Genomic DNA, 24731 nt, shown 5'->3' on the forward strand with positions numbered 1-24731 from the left:
CCTCCTCTGGGAAGGCCAGGGTCGGGACTCAAAGCTCACCTCTTCTACCAGGGGCAGGAATCGCAGAGGTTTCCTTACTTAAGCAGTTTGTTTACAGTTGGAGAAACTGAGGCCCATGTTAAGTGACTTACCCAGGAGCAAAGAGCAAGTTAGTTAAGGGGCTAACCCCATCTCCTAATTCCGAGTCCAGTATGTGTTTTCTACGACTCTGTGCTTTTCTCACCCGTGGTTCCCCTGCCCTTCCACAGCGTCTAGTTCAGTGTTATGTTCAACAAATATTTATTAACCTACCAGTAATAATAGTTGACAATTTTGAATGCCTTGACTGTGCTAGGCCCTGTGCTAGAAGCTACAGTTCCATTATGACTTTCATGGGCCCTAGAAACTTTTGGTTTTGTGGGTCCCTTCCCCCACAAAAAATAATCTGTAAAAATTTAAAATATGTTTTCGGATTGCTTGAAAAGAAGAATATAATAATGTTAAATTTTCTTAACTTTTTTATTATTTGTTGAGGTAAGAACACAACATGAAATCTACCCGCTTGTCAAATGTTTAAGTGTAGGATGTACTGCAGATCTTCAGGGCTTGACAGGAACTTTATGAAGTAAGATTTTTTTTCAATCTAAAAGTCTACTTTGTCCTTTGATCTTAAAAGAAATTAAAATATTTTCAGAATCCTAAAAATGCTGCAGTCAGAGCACTGCGCTTACTGTGCCCAGTGGATAAATCAGCCCTCCTGTGTTCTAATTGCACTATCTGATTAGATTTCCCACCCAGCGTGGTAAATACTATTTATTATGTCCATTTTACAGCTTAGGAGTCTTAACGTTAGCCATGAAATGCCACCTCTCTAAGATCACCGTGGGCTCTGGATCTGAACCACAAGTGTCTAACTCCAGAGGCTGTTACATTCTGGACCCTGCTCAGTGCAGTTTACCCATCCTGGTCCTTTCCTTCTGCTGTGTTCTAGGCTGATCTCAAAACCAAGCTCAGGATTGCCATTCCTTCATTGCTATTCTCCCCACCACTCCCGACTTCCCCCTGGCCCCAGGTGGACCCTCTCCAGGTCTGTGGAGCCTGAAAAGACATGCCAGACACACTGTGTGGCTCCAGAAGGTGCATCAGCATATGGGAGGGCAGCAGGGTGCCCAGTGCCCACTTGACTCTTCCTCTCATCTGGCGTCAGGGACCAGCACAGTTGTACAGGGCATCCCAGCTGCCCACCCACAGAGTGCAGTCACAAACCCTCGGGATCATACCACTGACACTTACCCACTCCCAGCTAGCACCAGCTGTACTCATGGTATGATTTGAGGCAAAGGGAAGGGACATTGAACAGACACCCACAGTGTGACAGCCAGGTACTGTGCATGGCACTCCACTCCCCTGGCCATGGTTTACCCACAAGGAAGATGTTACTATCTCCATTTATTCAGAGAAGAAAACTGAGGCTGAGAGAAGCTAAATGGCCCACCTGATGGGCATGATCAATCAGTGTGTGACTCCAAAGCCCAGGGTTTCCCACAGCAAATGCACCTTTTCTTCAGCTGGCCCCCTGAAAGTGTGCACTCTAATGGTTTGCTGACAATGACAACTCCATTGTGAGAGCTTCTCAGGCTAAAGACAGGCGGCTCTTGGTAGAAGGGCAAATGCTGTGAAGAGGCATAGACCGTTTCAACCAGCATTAACTGTCCCTAACAGCAAGAAGCATCTGGAGGGCATTTCAGAGTTAAGGGGAGTAGCTTCATGCATAACTTCACTCGATCCTCACCGCAGTGCCATAACTAGGATCTTACTGCCCATTTTACATGTGACAAAACTGAGGCTGAGATCATGTGATTTGCCCACGGTGCAGAACAGAAGAGGATGAACAGCAGAGCAGAGGCCACAAGGCTCCATTTGCAGACTCCTCTTCCCACTCTTCCCTGCTGCACCTGGCTCTGGCTCTGAGATATGAATGAGGGAGGAATTAGGTCCATGGGCTCTGGGAGGTGGCCATAGAATATTCTACCTGGGATCCTTATTGGGTTCTTTGCTCCCCACCATCATTCCCAACCAGGTGTAAAAGGTCCAACGTTCTTGCTTCCACCCAGACAGACAGACAAGCAGGCAGACGGAAAGCAGACAACACACTCAGCTGAGAAAGCACAGAGACCAGTCTGGGCTAAGAACGTCCTCAGCCATATGCCCCAGGGGAGGCCAGGAGCCTCTCTGCCTGGGCTGGAGAGTGGGCTACACCCCCAGCACATCAGCCAGGTCGCCCAGGCCTCCGCCACCCACAGAGCCCTGCCTGCCAGGATCCCCTCAAAGAGGAACATCCACCAGCAAACCTCCTCCCTTCAGCTTCACCTCCGTACACTGCTGTCTAAAGGTACCCCCACTCCCAGCCCCTCAAGCCTCCGATTGCTGTCAGGGGCTTCTTGTTTTTCCTCCTCTGGGACAACCCAAGGAGAGAAACACAGGGCAGAAGAGCCAGTGGCCGTTGCTACAGGAAACACATCTCTGTTAGCAACACCTCTTCAGTACAGGCCTAGAATTTTCCACAACGCCAATAGGTTCATTTTTGAAGGAAGCAGCGTCTTTGACATTCACTCCGCCAACTTCACATCCCTCTGAGCCTCTGGGTCACCCACCTCCTTCTGACACCATGCAGGTCATCCCCTAGGGAAGGTGGGATATGATGGGCCCTCCCTCAGCCCCATTTTCTCATCTGTAAAATGAAGGGGGAGAAGCATGAAAAGAGAGCGAGTGGGGCCCACTCAGGGGATTTTTAAAAAAATGTGCTTTTGTTTTTGGCAGACACACATCACTTTGAGGGGGAGGTGTTTGTTTGTATTTCAGGCAGCCTTCTGGAGAAAGCAGGAATCTGTGAATGACTTAATACAAACCCAAATAGACATCCAAGCTCCAGAAGGGAAGTTCTTCTGAAATACAAGGTACTGCACCTACGCACCAGAATCATTCACTTCATATGCAAATGCTCCTTCACAAGCACCACCTCACCTGAGTCACTTCACACTCACACTTCTACAGACGGCCCTCGATTAATGCTCATCAAGATAATTACAGACGGCCCTCGATTAATGCTCATCAAGATAATTACAGACGGCCCTCCATTAATGCTCATCAATTGCAGCAATCATAAGTTCAATGGTTTCCCAGGGATGGAACTTTCAAAGTATCAAACTCAGCGCTTCTGGATGTGGCACGTGTTCAGTCTCAGTCTTGTTTTCAAGACCTCTTGACCCATTTCATGACGTGAGAAAATTATATAAAGAGGATGCAAAACCATTTGCCCTGGGACAGGGAAGCAGGGACTGAGGGAACCGGGCGAGAGGCAGATTAACTAAGCTTGTTTCTTCTAACCGATCTTCCTCTAGGGAGCAGCAACTCTGTCCCACCTGCACCAGTGGTCCCATCTCTTTCTGGTTTTGCTCCAGCCTGGGCTGGTTAAGCAGAACTGACAAACTCCCAGATCTCTCTGCTGCAGGATGATGGATTCGTCCCAAGGCTCCAACAGAAAGAAAGTCCACTGTGGCAGGCAGCATGGGCAAACCTCAGGCTGAGGGGTCAGGGCAGATGTGGTTTAGACCTAACTCTGCCACCTCCCAGCTGTGTCTTCTGGCAAATTACTTCCTCTGGAGTCTTGGGAGTTTCTTCTCCTAAAACAAGGGTCATAACAGCTACCTTTTAGAGCTGTTGAAACGTTGCTGGTGGGAGTAGAAGCTGGTAAATCTTGTCACAAGGCAGTTGAGCAATATGTTTTAAAGTTCCTAAAACTGTTCATACTCTTGGACTAAGCAATTAAGCTTCTAAAAGGTTATCTTTAAAAAGTACTCATGGATGGCCGGGAGCGGCGGCTCACACCTGTAATCCCAGCACTTTGGGAGGCCAAGGCAAGCGGATCACAAGGTCAGGAGTTCGAGACCAGGCTGCCCAACATGGTAAAACCCCATCTCCACTAAAAATACAAAAATTAGCTGGGCATGGTGGTGTGCACCTGTAATCCCAGCTACTCAGGAGGCTGAGGAGGAGAATTGCTTGAACCTGGGAGGCAGAGGTTGTGGTGAGCCGTGATTGCACCACTGCACTCCAACCTGGGCAAATTTTTTTTAATTAATTTATTTATTTATTGAGACAGCACGACTCTCTCAAATAAATAAATAAATAAATTTTTAAAATAAAAGGACTCATGGATATACCCAAAGATTTCATTTTTTAATCACTGTTTATTATGGTGAAAATTAAAAGCAACCTAAATAGCCAACAATAGGAAGTTGATTTTTAAAAAATATATAGCATGAGACAAAACTAATAAGGTTTTTTTTAAGCAACACATTTTTCAAACATTATGATTTCATTTTGTAAAAAAAAATGCACATGTTGGAAGTATATAGAAGAAATATTAATATTTAGCATTGGATGATAAAATGACAGTTGATTTTCTTTCTTCCTTTTTTATTATTGTATTTTCTTCTAAACTTGCCTAAAACTTCTTAAATGTCTCTCTAGCACTTACTAATTTCTACTTTTTAAAATGGTTATGTATGAACATATCACATCACTCCAAGAATACAAATTCCTTGAACACAGATTCTAAGTCTGATTTACCTTCATAAACTCCCATGATATTAGCTTAGTGCCTTGAATAATTATAATTACTATTTATTGAATGTTTGCCATGTGGTAGGCATTGTGCTAAGTTGTTTCTCTTAATACAGAAAATTGAATAAATGTTTGTGGAAAGGGGGAGGGAAGAAGAATAATTAGAAAGAAGTGAATGAATACATTCGCAACAATCTTAAATAAGCTGGCAGCTGTCTCACCTGGAAGCGATCAGCTCATTCTTAGGGTCTCTTCTGACACCAGACCATACCAATCTACTAGACCATCTCTTCTAACAGGGAGGGAAAACATCAGGTGGAGGAGGACCGCAGTATGATCCTGGATTGTAGAAAGCCACACTTTGGAGGATAAGATCTCATGAGAACAACCAGGTATAACTTTTGAGAATTTTCTTACCAGAGTCAAGAAAACCAATTTAACACGACAATGACCTATTAATGAAACACTTTCGATTTTGGCACCATTAATTCATTTCTACAAACACTCCCTTAGCACCTACCAACATTTGAGAGGGAAAGAGAAATAAGCAGTCTTATCCTTACGAAATGTTTAATGCAATGAGGACTACCAACAGGTACCTAAATCACTGATTCAAGGCAGGGTGTGAGCTCCAACAGAGAACTCGGGGACTGGAGGGGATGCCAAGGGAGAAATTCTTTCTGATGGAGAAGGAGAGTGGAGGAAGTGGAAAGTGAGAGCCGGGATCTGAAGCACAGACAAGATTTCTCAGTGCTGAGTTGGGAGAATGGCATTCCTGCCTGCAGAAACAGAGTGGGCAAAGGCTCAGAGGAGCGGGATTAGGTGCGTTTGGAGAAAGGCAAGTGTTGACTCCATGCCCCAGAAACCTTGGGCTAATTCATTAAGAACAAAAGTGGCCCTGAGATGAGCTCCTTTTCTTGGTCTCTTCTTGCCCCTGGTATTTTCTCGATATACATCCAGGCAGACACAGCCCACAAAAAGCAAAATAATCTACCTCCTGGTTTTCAAAGGCTTTGGAATTCCGTTCAGATTAAGACCACAGTAACGAGTACTTCCAAAAGTAGGAATCCGGGCGGCTCCTGACTCTATCCTGCAGTTCTCCAAAGACTGACAACCAAAGAGCAGGCCTCCAGGACTGCACCTGGGACTTGGGTCCCACTCACCTCCAACGAAGATGTGGAGGCAATCCCTGCCAAGTTGTTTCCAAACAGTCTCAACATGGGGCGGAAGGTGGAAGTATCAAGAACCCAGCTCTCCAAATGCTAGACCTCCGGGGGTCAACCCTGTGGTCCTGCTGCTCCCCGAGGGACCCCCCCCAACGCCCCCCTCGTCCCCCTCTTGGTGAAGGGCTTGAGGAGGAAAGAAAGCAGGAGCCACCGGGAATCCCAAGGGCAGGAGAGGGAAACCCCACCTGCAGCTCAGAGATGCCACAGCTTTTTCTCAAATACTTGTGGTAGCGCGACTTATGATCACCCCTCCCTGCGGCCTCTCTGAGACTGAATCGGCCTGTTTTTCTGAATCTCTCTGTTCTCTTCTCTCTCTTCATGTGTCCTGTTTCCTTTGTTTCAACTTTTATAGAAACTATTGTTCAATCTCTCTCTCTCCAATAGTCTGTCTCGGCGCCCGTCTCTGTGTCTCTGGGCCAGTGTCTCCGTGTCTGATGTTCCCGCCGCTCTGTCTGCCTGTCAGGTCCACATGTGCCTGTCGCTGTGTCCCCTCTCTGCATTCCCATTTCATCTCTCCATCGCGGCGTCTGCAGCCCTGTTCTACCCTCCTCTCCCCCGGCCTGCGTTATTAAATCGCAGCCAGGAGACCGAGCGGTTCGAGGTGGTGCGATGCCGAAAACCAGCTTCCCCGCGACGCCGGGTGGGAGCCCGCGAGGGGCGCGGCGGGGACGGCCCCGGGCGCGGCGTCTGTCCCGACCCAGCACAGACCCCGTCGCCGCTCCCGGGGGCCCCAGCCCGACCCCTGAGCTCCCCCCGCCCGCTTAGAAAGGAACTCTGGCCGCCACGCGAGCGGGTGTCAGCCCGAGCCGGGAGCCGGAGGGGGTGGAAAGTTCTCACCGATGGTGAAGCTGTAGCCATCGATACTGAAAGTGGCGCTCCGGCATTTTTTGAAGCCCTCCTTCCTGTTGCTGGAGTCGGTCATGGCTCGGCTGGCCGGGCAGGGGCCTCGCTGCGCGGTCAGCGGCGTCCGGGGTCCCCCCGCGGCGGAGCGCGCAGCCCGGGCTCGGCGGCGAATCCTCCCCCGGCCGCGCCGCGCTGTCACTCTTAGCCCCGCGGCGCGCTGGGGACAGGCGCGGGGACCCAGCGCCACCCGCTAAAGCCCTAGGCGCTCGGCGGAGGCGGGAGCCCGCGCGACCGCCCCATCTCCAAGCCGAGTTCCCGAAGCGGCGGGAGGAGTGTCAGGGAGGGAGGACGCGCGCCCGAGCGCGTGGACGGGGAGGGGTGGGCGCCGAGATCCCCGCCTGGCCAACCGCGGAGCCCGCGCGCCCCGGGCACGTCTGTTTTCTGCTCCGGCTTCTCCTCGCCTCGCTGGAGGCTGCGGGGATTGGGGGACACTAGGGAATGGCTCAACTGGCGTCGTGCGTCTTCTGGAGACGTTTTCTCTGGCAGACCGGGAGCTTCCAGAAAGCACATCCACAGATGGAAACGCAAACCCCTTGGCCATCAAATGCTACCAAAGTTTACTCCAAACAAGGAAGTCCGGAAAATCGCCACGCCCAGTCCCAGCCACTGTCCCCAGCACTGACCTGGAGCCCATTGCCCCTGCCAGGAAGGGAACTGCCAAAGTCACCGGAGGCCCTAAGCTGTGAAATGTACAATCGAATTAGAACTCGCCCCTTAGCATCCATTCCAAATACCTTGTCCTGTCCTTTCAAATTTGGGTTTGCCGAATGTGATAGACTCCTGGAATTTGCTGATGTGGACGATATCTTACCAATCACACAGATGATGCTCTTATCACAGGAGAGGAAACTGAGGCTGGGTGGGACTTGAAAGTGCTACACAAGGAAGCGGAGGACTTTGGAGGCAGAAGTTTCTCTTTAGGACGATGACAAGTTAGTCATTGGCCTTTCCAGTGCCTGAAATGACCGAGTCAGGCAAGGCTTATACTGGGAAAGTTATTCCCACCGATCAGCAAGCAGTTATGGAGGATTTACATTTGCAGTCCTGTCGGGGACTGTGAATGCCCAAGGGAGAAGAGGCCAGAGTTGAGTCCCACAGAGGAGTCTACAGTATCATAATGCAGAATGAGGGTTCTGTGTAAGATCAACCAGGTATATTCCTAATTGATTCTAGTTGACTTTACAGAGTAATGGCTCCACATATCTTCAGAATCTAATGAAGATTAGAAACCTTTTCCCCCAAAAAAACACACAGACACACGTGTACGGTATTCTACATACAACTTCAGGAGGGCCTGTAAAACCCCCAGTTTAATGTATGTCTCAGGAATCTTTTTCAATTCACCATATACTTTTAAATAAATGGAATTATGTCAGTGTAGTTGACATTTCAATTATAAATGCTCTCAGGGAAGACCTCCAACCACATTCACGTGGGTAGTCGGGTTAGGTTGGTAGCAGCATTAACTACTCATAAAGTCAACCAACAGTGTCATGAACCTCATGTCACATACAATGGCATATTTCAGCACGCAGTCAGGGGTTCTTCAAAAGCATCATGTAATCCCTGAGACTGTAATACCCATGCCTGGAACCTGTTACAACACGGAGGCATGAAAAGAGCTCTCTGCTCACGACAGACCTGGGTCTGAAAGCTGGCTCCGCCACTCACCAGCTACATGGCCTTGACCTCCCCGAGTCTTACTTTCCTCCTCTGACAATGGCAATTAAGTAGGAGTAAGTGTATCAAACCTCAGCAGGCAGTATGCTTCCACTTACTGCAATCACCAGCTCATTACCAGACTGTATTAGACTCCACAGAAAATTCTTCTCTGTAACAACAACCTATTTTAGTTATTGTTGCCACCCTTGATTTTATAGGTGAAGACTATTTTTATATGTAACATATTACATACATCACATGTAATATAATGTGGATTTGGTTTTTTGTCATTGTTATTTGTTTGTTTAGTTTGTTATTTTTGAGACAGGGTCTCGCTCTGCTGCCCAGGCTAGAGTGCAGTGGTGTGATCATGGCTCACTGTGGCCTCAATGTCCCGGGCTCAAGATCCTCCCACCTCTGCCTCCCAAGTTGTGGGGTCTATAGATACACACCACCACACCCAACTGCTTTAAAAAAAAAATAGTAGAGGCAAGGTCTCACTATGTTGCCTAGGCTTGTCTCGAACACCTGAACTCAAGTCATCCTCCGCCTTGGTCTCCCAAGACATTGGGACTACAGGGGTGAGACACATGCCTGAACTTAATATTATGTATTTTTAATATGCTTTTAATATAGTAACCACCAAAGGTTTCTTACAGTTCCCCTTTCCTGTATCCCTCCCATCTTCCCAAGCTTTTAAGTGAAGCACGTGTCTTTTTGTGCCAAAATAAGTCCTCAGCTGAGGAACCCAAAAGCCCTAAGTCTCCCATAGTAAATTACCAAAAAAAAAAAAGAAAGAAAAAAAGATCTGTTGCAATGGAAATTTTTCCTTGTATAAGCGAGTGAAATTAAAACTTGGTATTTAATCACTCTCAACAGAAAAGCTTCTTGAAATATAACCTGTAAAAATAATAACAATGTGATCATTTATCTGTCCCCTAAAGTCTGGTAAAAATAACTTGCCTGAATAATTAGAACTGTTTTTAAACTGCTTCTCCCCAGAATCATTATCTCCCTCCCTGGTTTTAGAGATTGTACACCTACAGAACCACTGAAATGCACTGCTTCAAGTGCAAAAGCTGAAAAAAGCCTTTCAGACTTGGGTTCTCACACAAGCCGAGGGAAGCTGAATGCAAACGTTACCTTACATAAGAAAGAATGAGTTCATGTGTCAGTTTGCTGCCACGTGTGTACCTATGCAACTATCTTGCATGTCATGCACATGTGCCCCAAAACCTAAAATGCAATAAAAAAAAAAAAGAGAGTTCAGCCTGAGAGCAAAAGAAGCTCTGCTTTTGTTTGGTCTTTCAGAAATGCTCACTCAAGAAAGCCTGGAAGTAAGGAAACTAAACCAAGACAGACAAGCAGATGTGTCAGTCATGTGCTCTGGTGGTGAAAGCAGGATCTGACAGATTAACGTCTGCAGCCGAAACCACCTGTTTCTGTGGTGTCTGCAAGCTAAAAACGGCTTGTATATGGTGACGTGATTGAAAAAAATCAAAAGAAGAATACTATTCTGTGACACATTTAAACGACATGACATTTGAATCTGAGTATCCGTAAGTAAAGTTTCATTGGAACATGGCTATACTCATTTCTTTCCGTATTATCTACGGCTGTTTTCACACTACAAAGGCATTATTGAGTAGCCGTGCCGGGGACCACACGGCCTGCAGAGCCAAAAATATTTACTCCCTGGCCCTTTACATAAAATGCTTATTGACTCCTAAAATCGTAGTAAGTACACTTTACATCTGCCAGGGTTTGGGTAACTTAGAGTTTTATTGTATTTACTTTAAAATTTAAGTTTAAAAGGAATCTTTCTTTTTTTAACTACTGGAATGGATTCTAACACGGAAGAACTAAGAGGGCATTCTAACAAAGAAGGGACAGAAGGCGGGAAGAAGGCCCCTGATAATTGTTTGATCTAGTCATTAGCCAAGACTAATTAGGTTAAAATTAATTTCTTCCAAGAAGTAATGTACGACCCTGTCTTCACTGCAAGAAAGTAGAGGGAGAGCTGAACTCAATACCTAGATCAGTGCGTAGGATCAAATAATGTCCTTCAAATATAGCAACTGTATATGACACAATATAAAAAAGAATCCGGCAGGATGATCCCCTGACTCCAGGGCTCATATCAAGTCTTTTGACTCACTCTGTGGATCTGATGGTGGATTCTACTACTTATTTCTATGTAGGAGAGAGGATATTAATGGCAAGTTCTTGTTGCTCATTGATTTCTCGCTTTTAAAGTTCTAGAAAAATATAAGACAACGTATATAGAATGTATCAAAAAGTGAACTTTCTAACAAAACACCTTTTTATTTTTCATACTAGAGGGAAGACAGCTCGTTAGCATTTCACTAATGCATTTCAACCATTCTCAGGTGGGGAGCCGCCTACCATTTGGAAATCTCCCAGCAACCAATGGTCCAAGAATTATAGACCCAAGTTGCCCCGGTGAGAGCATCGTGCACACACCTCATGGACACTTATCCAGCTGTCTGACAACCATCCCAAATTCTAAAAAGGGCCTCCTCCCATTCATATAATCATTGGCTGCAGGCAGTGAAGTTTCTGAACTGCAACCTTGCTCCTTTGGCTGTAATTGATGGAACCCAGACTGGGCTGATGAATACCATTTCTGGGAATAGTATTGTGAGAGGTAAAGAGTAAGCCCCAGTCCATTGCAGGCCCAGTTCCAGCTGATACCTGAAAATCAGCTCCTCCCAAATTCCGTAAGATACCCCACTACCCTATACTATCCAGTAGTCCCTTTTGGTGAGTGACCCGATGTGAGATGCTGTTGCTTGCAAACAGGGGTGCGAGCTAACCCACCAGACAGACTCCCTTCACGAAGGGAAGCACAGGAGGAAGAAATGAACAAAGAAAAGAAGGAATTAAACGAACATTTACTGAGTGCCAACAATGTATCAGGCATTGTGCTAACCAAGAGACGGTCCTCGTCTTTAAGAACATTACAGGAAGACTGAGCCTCAGAACAGTCTCTGGAACTGGGTGTAGAATGAGAGAACAGTCACAGAAGTCTGTGTTTCTGGATGCGGCTCCTCTTCAGCTGTTACCAGAAGCTCTTCTGTTTTATTTTACTTCCACCTTATTGCTTCCCTACAGTCCTTTTTGTTTGTTTGTTTGTTTCTCAGATAGATTAGACCTCAGAATGGCAGAGACAATCTAATTAAACGAGGAAGATACAAAGCAGTGTGCTTATGATACACATCAGGGCCCAAAAAAGGCGCCAAAAAGGTATCCAGAGGCCGTAATGGAGGTTACCGAATTCTATTTCCACAGGAGGCAACTTTTTTCTCCGGCTTCCAGTTCATTCTTCAAGTTTTTTTGAGTCTACATATTATTCATGCATCTGTGAAAGTGACATTCTTCAGTACCCGCCTTTAGTGTCTCGGAAAATAATAGCTGAGGGCCCCCAAGGATCTTCCCATAACATTATGTAGCAAATTAGAGTAAATTGATTGAACTCCTGTTTTGCATTAAGAGTTTGGGGAGAATTTTATCCTAGGCTTTGAAGTTAGGAGATTGTTAGAACTGGAGACTTTCTGCGGCTGTGTTGAGAGAGACCAGAACAACTATTCTTAATTTCTTTATCTTAATCCAGACTATCAAGCCTGGAATTTTCTTTCCCCTCAGCCAATCAGGTTTACTTAGAGACCTCCTTCCTCACCCTTAAGGTATCTGCTAATCTCCCAGTTCCTCCAGAAAGTATTTTCTGTCTGCCCTTCCTAGGGGGAGGTAACCACCCCACTTAAAGCCTCCCCTGGATCCCATTCTGTGTCCCCATCGTAAAACCACAGCACACTGAACTCACTGCCCGTTTGCCTGCCCATCTCCTCAGGAGGAGATGTTCTGTGAGTAGCAGGGGGGGTCTTCCATCCTCAGCCCGGCACACTGCCTGGCACAGAGTAGGCTTTCCCTAAAACATCTGATGAAATAAAAAGTAAACAAAGATGTATAATGCAAGGTCATGTGGCCAGGAGATGAAGGGATTGGAGTAGGACAGCCAGCTGCATTAGCCATTCCCTCTCTCCACTCATCCTCTGTCTTCCTCTGTCATGAGTTTTGGAGCAAGTTCAAAACACAGCTTCATAATAAATAGGTTAATAACTTTTAAAATTAATAAAATGAAACAAAAAGCTCCTCACCTTTGCTAGCTGTGTGATATTGGGAAAATTACTTAGCCTCTCTGAGTCTGAGTTTTTTCTTTTGTAAAATGGAAATACAATACCTATTTCATTAGAAATATGTCTGTTATAATAAAATAATGTATGTAAAAAACTTACCCTGGACTCAAGTAAACACTCAATAAGTGTTATTATTGAGTGTTTATGTTTCTGTTTTCTACAGAGTGCTTAAGGTAATCCATAATCAGGGGCAAGAGGAAGAGGCTTAGAGCTCACTCAACCCTGGGCCTAAGGCCCAAAGTATCACCCTGTGAGCAATGGGACCAGAGGTTCTAGGTCTCCAACACTCAGCTGAGCTGCAGAAACTCATGGGCATTCTGAGAGCTAGAGTCTGGGGCTTGCACAGGGCCTGCTCAATCACTCTTCCATCTACAAGACCAGCCTCCATCACCCTCCCATTCCATGACACTCCTGTCACCTCCATCACCCTCCCATTCCACGACACTCCTGTCACCCCCATCACCCTCCCATTCCACGACACTCCTGTCACCCCCATCACCCTCCCATTCCACAACACTCCTGTCACCCCCATCACCCTCCCATTCCACGACACTCCTGTCACCCCCATCACCCTCCCATTCCACGACACTCCTGTCACCCCCGTCACCCTCCCATTCCACGACACTCCTGTCAGCCCCGTCACCCTCCCATTCCACGACACTCCTGTCACCTCCATCACCCTCCCATTCCACGACACTCCTGTCACCTCCATCACCCTCCCATTCCACGACACTCCTGTCACCTCCATCACCCTCCCATTCCACGGCACTCCTGTCACCTCCGTCACCCTCCCATTCCATGACATTCCTGTCATCTGTGCTTTGCTTTATTCAGCAGTTGCATTATGGCCCTAATGCATATTGTCTTGTGGACCCACTGATCAGCTAGGATGTCTTCTGTTCCCTGGGCATCCAGGGCACAGCTTGCTCCTGGTTTTCCTGCTATCTCTGCAGCCAGGGCCTTTTCTGTTGTTGTTAACCAGGGAAACTCTTATCTTATCTTCTCATTCCATTCCCTCTTTCCTGAGCAATCCTCTTTGCTATTCCTGGCTCTGTTAATGACTCTCGAATCTCTATTTCCAGCCCAGATCACTAAGCAGCAGGCATAGTGATCTTTTTTTCTTCAGTAGGTCTTATGGTCACCTTGGCCTTGACTCATCGAAATCTGAAATCTTCACCTTCCTCTCCCTCCTCCAGTTTCCCTTGGGGTGTTGTGGGAGCCAAATAAAGCTTCTACACACTTCTCAAGCCAGGCCCACCTTTACCACCCTCTTTCCAGCTGTCCCCATAGGAGGAGCATTTCTCATCTGACTCATAGTTTCAGGCACTCCTTGGGGGAAACTCACTAGAGCAAGAGTCTCTCCTGGACAGAGCCCATACAGCACCTCTGAGAGTTAGGAAAGGGTGCCCTTCTCCCCTGTGGAAGCAGCCCCATGCCAGGACAAACAGAGCTCTGAGCAGAGCCTGGGCTGAATGCTGCTCCCATTCAGTTCCTCAGTCAGGCATTGATATGGTTTGGCTATGTCTCCACCCAAATCTATCTTGAATTGTAGCTCCCATGATTCCCACGTGTTATGGAAGGAACCTTGTGGGAGATAATTGAATCATGGGGTTGGTTTCCCCCATACTGTTCTCATGGTAGTAAGTCTCACAAGATCTGATGGTTTCAGAAGGGGAAACCCCTTTCACTTGGTCCTTCATTCTCTCTTGTCTGCCACCATGTGAGATGTGCCTTTCACCTTTCACCACGGTTGTGAGGCCTCCCTAGCCACGTGGAACTGTGAGGAGTCTTTCTTTATCAATTACCCAGCCTTGAGTATGTCTTTATCTGCAGCATGAAAACAGACTAATACAGTAAATTGGGATCCTGGCCATAATACTTCCAGAATATTATCACAGCCTCACTCTTCCACTCCAAAGTGCCATCTCTGGAAACGGTCCTCCCAATGGCTCCACAACCAAACTGGGGAACCTGTGAGTCATTACTCTTCCCTCTGTCTTTTTCATCTAAACAGTTACTGTGTCCATGCAGAAATACATCCTCAATATGTCAGGCATCTGTCTGGTCCTCTCCACACACCACCCCACCTTAGTCCAGGCTACCACTGTCTCTCACATGAGCTATCACCACAGCGTCTCACCTCCACAACCACCTCACATTCTTGCAAGCCATTGTCTATCCAGGAGCCAAAGACACCTTTTTAAATAAAAGTGTAATCATGTCTTTCCTCTTCCTAAAACCCTTCAGTGACTCCCTGTCACTGTAGAAAAATCAATCCTTAGAATAAAGTAAAAACTCATTACCTTGGCTCATCAGGCCCTACAGAATCCTGAGGAAAACTGGAGAACACAGGGGAGTTTGGACCTTCTCCTGTAGGGAGTGGGAGGCATAGAACACATACAAGAGGAGATAGGAAGTGTCAGAAAGGGAGTGGGGAAGTTATTCAGGGAAGAGAAAGCAGCCAATAAAGCTACCCTTGTGGGCACCTGGGGCTTAATCCTCTAAGAAACTCAGGAGCCAGTGTCAAATTGCCATTGGCAGTGCATCTGGTTTCCCTACCTGATTCCAGACTCCCTCAAGGGTTTGGCTCAGAAGTGCTCTATCAACTCTTCTCACCTCAGACTTCCTGGAGAGGATTCAGACCTTTTGTGCTTCCCAGGATCAAGAAAAACAGCACTTAGCTGTGTACTGTACACCTATGATGTACAGATAGTTTGTATTTGTAACAAATATCCAAATTCTCAGTGACCTAACACCACAATAACAGTTTTTTTTTCTTGCTCATTGTGAAGCCCAGGATAGGTTGCGGGGAGCAGGATGTCTACGGAATTATTCAGGGACAAAGCTGGCTTTCATCTCATCGCTTCATCTGCACCTAGAACCTCAGAATCCTCTGTATCCTCCGCATCTAGCTGGCCGATGAAGAAAGAGAAAAAACAGTGGAAGACAGTGAAGAATTTCAGGAACCAGGCATAAACACACATTTCTTCTTCCCACATTCTGTTTGCCAAATATTAGTCATATGGCCCTACCAAACTGCAAGGGGCGGGTGGCGTCTGGGAAATGAAGTTAGGAAGGAAAAGGTTTGGTAAACATGGATCTTTGAAGCCCTGTCCTCTCCACTGTTTTCACTCAATCTGACCACCAACTCACCAGGTGGAGACATGGTTAAACCCTGCATGCCCAGGACTGAGGTCATAATCTGTCCCCAAATCAGAGTTGGAACCTTTCTACCTTATTAAGCCCAGGCTCACAGGATCAAAGCATCTGAGCCTACCCCTGTGATGTAAATGTTATAAAATGGGTCCACTTTCCCCAGAAAGGCCCTTTCCATGTGGCTTATTGTTATTATCAGTTACAGAAGGTTTAAATGTATCAGCAGTTTTAATGCTGTATTACAGCTCTGGCATTAGAAAGCAAGTCAAAAATATAATTCACTGAGGAGGGAAAATTGCATCATCTTATAACATGATTTTTTCCTTTCACTAAATAGAAAACAAAAATACTGTACCCAGAAATGCAAAAATTCTAGTTCATCAAGAGACAAAGGGAATGGCAGAGAAGAATTCAATCACGAATATTGAGTAGGCTAGAAAACTCTGCCACATCAATGTCTCCTGATGAGGATTTGGGGGACACAGGATTAGAATAAACACAGAGCATCCCAAGTTACCACTTGCACAGCAGCAAGTCCCAGATGGATATCTGGTTACGAGTAGAGTTGGTTTGGACTTGCACTCAGGCATGAGGAAGCGAATGTGGTTTCTTATGGGGTCTAGCCTTGCTCAGGCCATCAGGGCTTAAACTCTGTGCTTAGTACCCACGCACCTCATTTCAAGCCCTCAGTAACAAAGAATGGAATTATGGAGTTAGGTTTTCTTACTGTGGTTCTTAAATCCCTGGAGAAGGTAACTCTTCTCAGTGGCAGCCTTGGCAACAGAATTACCAAGAGCACGGAGAATGCTGAAACCAGAGAGAATAGACAGGCAGCCCAAAAGGAACACAGACTTACAGAGTGGATCCAGCTATTTTCTGAAATGACCTATAATAGAGACATGCTCCTCCATCTGTTGTTCACTGGTGGCTAAATTCATCAAGAACTTTCTTCCAGCTTATTCACCTCAAATTGGATGATAAATATGTTCCTTATCACCAGGAAACACGCATCTCCACAGATACAGCTACACAGACACACACACACCCCACTTTTGTATCTCAGATGTGGTTTCTGACAATGACGACAATGACAAGGATGCTGAAGTTTGTCACAGAACAAAACGTTAAGGAAAAAGAGCAAACACAAAGAAGGATGCAACAGAGTCTCAACCACATCCAGAAAATTAAAATGTACTTAAGAAAGACAGGAAGGTGAGCAAGAGCAGCCCAGCGAGTGAAAGAACAGCCGAGGACAAAAAGTTCAAATCAGAGGTTGCAAACTGGCTTCCCCAGGATCAAACATAGTCCAGGGATGTGGCTTTTTGTTCAAGGGTGTTTTTTTCATTTTATTTTGTTGTGTTGTTGTTGTTTTGCCTGCTTAGTGTTTAAAAAATATTTAAAGTGTGAATGAAGAGGAAAAGTGCAAATGGAAAGGAAGAAAGGTAGAGAGTAAAGGAGGAAGACAGCAGAGAGGAAGAAAGGAGACACACAAAATGTAACAGTGGTTATATTCCAGTGCTGGGGTTACAGGTAACTTGGTTTCCCAAAGCCAGCAAGTTCAAGTTCGTTCTTATTCCTATGAACGTATCCTGACTGCACCCTGGAGGCTTCCTACCCAGGAATATTGGTTAAAATTTAGTTTCTTCTTATACGTGTCCTCCAAAGTTTCTAGCATGCCCATAATTAGAAAACAGAAAAACAAACATTTTTAAAGTAGGCTATCAATACAGTCATAGATATCTAAATTACTTCCTGTACTTTTCTTTAAAATATTTTTTAATTTAAAGTAAATATTAAACTAAATTGTCCTCAGCCAAATCAATGAATCATCCAACCTTACATTCTCACTAGACTGTAAACTTCCTGAGGGCCGTGTCTGTTCTGACCACTGATGAATTCCAAACACCTGGAACAAAGCCTAGCCTCAAGCTGGTGATTAATAAATACTTGTCGAATGAATGAATACACGACTATTCTATTTCTGGTGATAGTTTAAGAAGAAACCTGGAAATTACATGTCAACTTTCTAAGTCATGAATGAACTGTGACTATTCTCCATGCATTAGGATGAGATGGTCCATGTTTACCAATGATAGAGTAAAGAAGAACGCACATCTGCTATTGGGAAAAGCAGCAGAGGAGAAAGGACCTACAGATGCCTACATAAATTGGTTATGAGTAACATATAAACAAGGAAAAACAAACTGTGGACGGCCGCAGGAGGCCTCTGAGGAGGAAGGCCTCTCCATGCCTCATGTTCCGGTGCAGGGTGACCTTGGCTCTGTTACCATGAACATTGTGCTCAAGGATGTAAAACCCCTTTGTAGCACTATGATGTAGCCAGACCTGTAGGCTTCTTGTAGGGCCTGCCTCCCGTCAGCTGTACATAGATACTAAGCTGAAGATAACCGCATGTTCTTCTTTTGTGAAACTCCCAAACCACCGCTGTTATCAATCCTTAGAATGACACACCAGTTCTGGCCACTGATTCACTCCACCGTCACCCTCTCCCCACCATCACTCCACCCCTACCCTCTAGATCAAAGTGATTGTAACCAAGGAATAGTGTGGATAATCAGAGTTCAGGTCTTTACTGCCTCCTCCAAAGTCGTGAGTGATGGCCCCCTGGTCCCACTCTCTCTCTCTTAGTCTGTCTTTTTCTCATTCCTTTGTCACCACCGAACACGGGACACCCATGGGTGATGTAGGGCTGGTTCCCTACAATCTGCCTACTGAAGACTCCATGCTCCTCTCTGCAAAAGGGGCTTCATTGTTCATATCATACCAGTGAAAAACTCCTGCTTCCATATCATCAGCATGTGATACCTTATATATTGGTACTCTATTTTAAACATTTGGCATAATCACCATACAAGGCAAGCTGATGCCAAAAGAAATAGATCACAGACTTGTGTGAGGCTGAAGTTCTAAATGATGATCATGAATTACAAAGCCTTCGTGTGTGAGGAAAACACAGTCTCTACATTGACAAGATGACTGAAATCTCAGAATCACAAGTAAGTTTTTCCCGATATTGATTACGCTGTTGCCCAAAAACTCTACCAGAGGATCAGACAGTCTCTATTACCATGATAAAAGAAAGCAGTTATAGTTGGCAGCAGGTGGGAGTATGAATGATTTAATGCTGAGATGCTTTTGTCAGGCATGTAAGTTACTAAAAGGTCCTTTTTTCATTGTGATAAATTCTTGCACATACATTTGGAAACCACATTTTTAACACCGTGCCTCTCAAGCCAACAAAGAGCATTTGTGAGAATGAGAGGCAATTTGGTTTCCTCTTTTCTCATGTGTCACCTCTTGACTTAATGTATTCTCCCTCTAGTTCTGAAGACCTCCTCCAAAGCATGGGACACTGCCATTTACACAGCCAGCGCTCCACACACGCCGAAGGAATTGACACCAAATGTGTGACGACTGAAGCAAATCACAAGGAATATAGACCCATGCAGAACACTAGGAAGGCAAGACCACATGTTTGAAAGAACAAGAAATGGCACTTCGGGAGGCCAAGGCGGGTGGATCACGAGGTCAAGAGATCGAGACCAGCCTGGTCAACAAGGTGAAACCTCATCTCTATTAAAAATACAAAAATTAGCTGGACTTGGTGGCACGTGCCTGTAATCCCAGCTACTCAGGAGGCTGAGGCAGGAGAATTGCCTGAACCCAGGAGGCGGAGGTTGCGGTGAGCCGAGATCGCGCCATTGCACTCCAGTCTGGGTAACAAGAGCGAAACTCCGTCTCAAAAAAAAAAAAAGAAAGAACAAGAAATGGAAAAGGGTAAAGATTAGGTCTTAGTTTGATGATTAGATTGAAAGACGTTATGGAAGAGTCAGTGGACCTCTCCGGTAGTTTTCTTCATTCTCAACTCATGTTTGCTGGATTCATACCATGGTCCAGTTGCTGTGCCAGATTCTTTTACCTACAGAATTGCATTTAGCCTCACAACAACTCCCATTGCACACAGGAAGACACTCAGGCCCAGCCCCAGCAAAATGGACATAAGATCTAAATGGAGACCTGTCCTCTCAAAGGCTCAATCCACCTTTGCCTCTCTTTGTCTACTGAGAGGGTGTAAAATTCCAGGTACCCCCCTCCGATGGCCCTTCTACCTACTCTCCTGGCCCACAATTTCCTGAAGGAGATAACATTGTCTCTTTTTTTAGATAAGAGTGATAAAAAGACATGAGAAAAAGTTATAGTGGTTTTTTTTTTTAACATTATTAGTGTCATTTTCAACTTAACCATGCTGATGTCATTTTCATCCTACCCATAGCCATGTTAATGAGCTAAAATATTGACATGAACAGTGCAAGCTCCACAGCCAACCTGCTGGGGTTGAATCCTGGCACTGCTCTTATTGGCTGCATGACCTTGGGCTGTGCCTCAGTTTCTCCATGGATAATAACAGCTACCTCATAAGGTTGTCATGAGGACTGAGTGATTTAATACATGAATTGTGCTTAGAGCAGTGTCTGACACACAGTAACCACTCAGTAAATATCAGCTGTTGGTATCATCGTGTCATTGTTACCACGCTTTTGCCCTTTATGCATTTTAACAAACTTTCATACGAGATCTCATTTGACATAGACTGTGAAGGGTGTGATGCCTTACCATAAAGGGTCAGAGAGCGGAACAGATAACCCTGATAATTACAACTAGTTAGCTCCGGTGCCAGCACCAGACTGCCCACGTTATTTCCAATGTGGAACCACACTTTGTAAAGTTATTTTAACACTTGAATTTTTGAAAGAAACTTCCTTTAAAAGCTTTAATGACTGCAGTGCTCCTTAAGCACAAACGGACGGGAATTCAGCGGGGAGACACCTCTCTAGCAACATTCCACGGCTCCCAGGGCCCAAAACCTAGGGGCAACTGTGGATAGTAAAATGCAAAGCAAACCCCCCTTATGATGTGTAAAATCCCTCCAAACCCGGAATGGCCTCACCAAGTTTCCAGGGGTTCCCTCCCTCTAAACATCCCCCAAACAGCTCAGCCCAAGCAACTGGAAGCTCATTTTGGGGAAACACACGGGCCCTTCCTGCCCAGTTCTCGCCCTGTAGGGAGGCCTCTCTGCTGCTGTGCACACAGGTGTGCTTGCAGCCCCACCGCTGGCGGAGTGCCCGCCACGCACAGAAAGGCAGCAGGAACACGAAGGGGTGTGGTGCCAGGCACCCAGAACGAGTGAGAAGGAAAACAGCACGGGCCTTCCTGGGCAGCTCAGAGGCGTCTTCTCACCAGGACCTAAGGGCCTCCCAGTTGTCTGCCAGCGGGGACCCGGGTGAAGGGCTGCGCGCAAGCAGGAGTAAGGCGAGGAATCCCAACACAGTTGTGTATAAGGACTTTAAGATGCACTACATTTGCCCACAAAAAGAGCCACGGCAGAGGCCTTCTGTGTGGCCAAGATTCCCACGGAAGGGCGACAAGGCTCACTTCCCGGCTGGGGCTCGGGCAGTGGAAACGCTTCGGAAACTCCAGGCTGGAGACTGGGTTCGGAGGACTGGACTCAAATCTTCGCCCCGCTGGGAGGCCAAGGCGGGTGGATCACGAGGTCAACAGATCGAGACCATCCTGGTCAACATGGTGAAACCCCGTCTCTACTAAAAATACAAAAAATTAGCTGGGCATGGTGGTGCGTGCCTGTAATCCCAGCTACTCAGGAGGCTGAGGCAGGAGAATTGCCTGAACCCAGAGGCGGAGGTTGCGGTGAGCCGAGATCGCGCCATTGCACTCCAGCCTGGGTAACAAGAGCGAAACTCCGTCTCAAAAAAGAAAGAAAAAAAAAAATCTTCTCCCCGCAATGGCTGAAATCAGCGTTGCTGCGCTGAAACTTGGTTTCTCCTCACTTCAAAAGAACGGGTGGTGATTGCCCTGCCCGTGCTCCCTTAAGCTGTTGCAGGCGCCGAGGAAGCCGGCGGGAGGGTGGGAGCCCAGTCCCCGCTCAGCGCGGCTCACCGCGCTCTCCTCCTGCGCCCTCCGCGCGGGGTCACCGGGCGCTGAGCTCCGCGGCCGCCCTCTTCCCACGCCTGCCTCTTTCAGCAAACAAAAGAAACTTGATCTGTGAGGCGCAGGGAGGTGACCGGAGCACCCGGTCCTCGGATGCCGTTTTCGGACCCTTCACTAGCTCCTCTGCCCGATTTTGGCTCCTGTGCACTCCCCTGCCCGGCCCTTCCCCGGCGGGCCTTCCACCCTGCCCCTGCCCCTTGACTTGGCGTTCGGAGGGCTCTGCTACACTTCCCCAGTGATGGCATCCGTGCCCTTGGGTGCTGTTGACTCTTCTCCCTCCAGCCAGCACGAGAAGGGACTGGAGCCATAGCGCTGTGGGCAAGCCATCACCAGAGAGAGAACCAGCTGGGAACATCAGGGCAGCTACCCCAGGCCCCTGGATGGATCCCCACCTGGCATCTATTCCTGCTTCCTGAGGGCCCTGGGCTAGGGCAGGCAGAACGGGAAAAGGAGGCCAAACTCTGCTGTAGAATGTCATTTGCCACAACTCTGTGAGGAGCTCCAGTGACTCCCGTCTTTCAAGTGGAAACACAGACTCAGAGAGCTCACGTGATCTGCTCAAGGTCACAGAGCTCGGAAGTGGCAGGACTGGAACCCTGGTTGGAACGCAGCAGGTCTCTGCACTTTATTCTTCCCCGCAGCGACCCCTCTGCGGACGAACGCTGAAAAGTAAAGTGGATTCTAAAGTGAAAACGCTCCTACAGACATCTTTCCTAAGATGATGTGTAGTTGCGCCTATTTCACGTTGATTAAAGTATCTTCCCGCTGTTTTGTATAGTTTTTATGCCTCCAAAACATGGATAGGGAAAAATTAATTATCTCAAAGTCCAAAAATTAATGGGATGGATAAAAGAGGTCCCAGAAGGCCACGGCCTTAGGCACAGAGCAAAGCTTCCCTGCCCGCAACACAGTCAAATCTGGGAGGGGAGACGTGGGGTGACTTGGAGCCAGTTCAGTGAACACTAATTTGCCACACAGCAATGGACAGATTTTTGCTCACCAAACCCTTGCCTCACCAAAAATGGCATTCTGTAACGTTTACTAAGGTTTGTGTTTCATTGTGTATGTGCAGTATATTTTTAGAATGACCATTGCTTGTGTAGTTTGAATTTTAAGTATCATGTTTTTCACAAATATCAGAGGTTTTCTATCCTCTTGGTTAATAGATTCGCTTTCTTGATGGAAGGGAAAAAAAGGTAGAACTGGGAAACAGCACACACTGGGGCCTGTCTGAGGGGGGAGCGCATCAGGAAGAATCGCTAACAGATGCTGAGCTTAATGCCTGCATAACAGGAGGATCTGTGCAGCAAACCACTATGGCAAACGTTTGCTTATATAACAAACCCGCACACCCTGCGCATGGACCCCTGAACTGAAAACTGGGTGGGGAGGTAGAGAGTACGTAAGGAATCGTTCTAGGAATATTGTCATACTTGCACCGCATGCACCCCCACCACAAACACACACACACACACTTCCGCTTAAGCAAAATAAAATGTTCACATACGTGTTAATTTTCACATATCTATGTCAATTTAAATATGCTTAAGGAAAATTCCACCATTCATGTAACACATTGAGCCTCTCAGAGAAATGAACTTAGGAAAGCAGAGCAAGGAAAGAATAGATTTCTTGGGCACCTTCTGAGCCCCCGGGGCTCTGTCCTACAGTGTCACCAGAACTGCATCTTCCTGAAAGCCATAACCACTTGCCAGGGAGGTAGGTGTCATAATCCCCATTTGCGGAAGAGTAAAGTGAGGCTGAAAATAAAAGATGCATCACAGGCCTAAGTCACCCACTACAGAATCCTGATACAGGCCCTGGATTTTGGAGCAGAGAGAGAACAAAGGTAAATCTCACAATCTAATCCTGATCCTGCGATACAGCAGTTCCCAATCTCTTGCTCTGATCTGCTGTCATCAGCTGAAGAACAATCACTCAATGACAAAAGAACAAAAATCTCAAAGAGAATTACACCAACCTCAATCATTATGCAGGTTCTAAAAAGGACAGATTAAGACCCCTCCTTTCTTTTGTGACAGCAGACTCTTTTAGCACAATCATAGGGCAGAGCCTGCATTATTAGCCCAGTTTTGATTTACCAAAACACAGCACTGGCGAGTTTCAAAAGGAAGAACAATTTACAAAAGGCAAAATGACAATAAATGTGGGAGGAGAAGAGTCAAGTGGTTGGAATTTCTCCAGCATGCGTAAAATAGATGCCCCAGAGTTAAGGAACATTCCTGACTTCTTCCTGCTTTCCCTTCAAGGGCATTGTTCAATTAATTAAAATATATTATATTCCTAAAACCTCAGCAGACACTGGGGAGGAGAGAGATGGAATTTTGGTAGCAGGTCTGCTACTAACTTGAAATAAGATCAGCTTAATGCTGATTTATTTTTCACATTCAGTTTCTATACTTACCAACTGGCCTAACTTCCCCAGAGCAGAGTTTTTTCTACGAATGCTTTCTGAATTCATCCATCCATCCATCCACACTCTACAAACCCTATAAGCCCCATTTCAAACCCCATCAGTTGTTCAAATCTCCTTAATCCAGCCCACAAAGATCACTTCTTCTTTATCTCTCTTTGCACTTTGCTCACAAAATTAGCATTTAATAAGCACATTAAATGTATTAAATGTGTGCTATGTGACATGCGCCAGACTCCAGACAATATGATGGGAACTGCAGACAGAATAAGTAGTAATAATAGTTGAATTCACTGAAGGCCTAATAGGGGCAGCTATGGTTTAGGAGCTTTTATGCATATTAATTTATTTAGTCAATATACTCTATAAGGAATATGCTACTATTACCCCAATTCTACAGATGAAGTAAACTGAGTTACCCAGTAACTTGCTCAGGGTTACTCTAATTGTAAGCGATAGAACAAGAATTTGAACACAGCTAGCCTGGCTTTAGATCCTTGG

General features: G+C 46.2%; 1 protein-coding gene across 11 annotated transcripts in view; it reads right to left on the bottom strand.

The window, feature by feature from the left end:
• Window positions 1-24731, bottom strand: part of PDE1C (phosphodiesterase 1C) — a 689353-nt gene that overhangs the window by 576105 nt on the left and 88517 nt on the right. For 4 of the 11 annotated variants that reach the window (XM_078342151.1, XM_078342149.1, XM_035253114.3 and 1 more), the window contains exon 1: window positions 6669-7011. The exons of the other annotated variants lie outside the window; for them this stretch is intronic. In XM_078342151.1, coding sequence (XP_078198277.1) covers window positions 6669-6753 — 85 coding nt within the window. In that variant the 5' untranslated portion in view covers window positions 6754-7011. Of the gene's footprint in view, window positions 1-6668; window positions 7012-24731 lie in introns of those variants that run through there. 11 annotated transcript variants of the gene reach the window in all.

This window comes from Callithrix jacchus, chromosome 11, assembly GCF_049354715.1.
Source record: "Callithrix jacchus isolate 240 chromosome 11, calJac240_pri, whole genome shotgun sequence".
NCBI classification, from domain to species: Eukaryota; Metazoa; Chordata; class Mammalia; order Primates; family Cebidae; genus Callithrix; species Callithrix jacchus.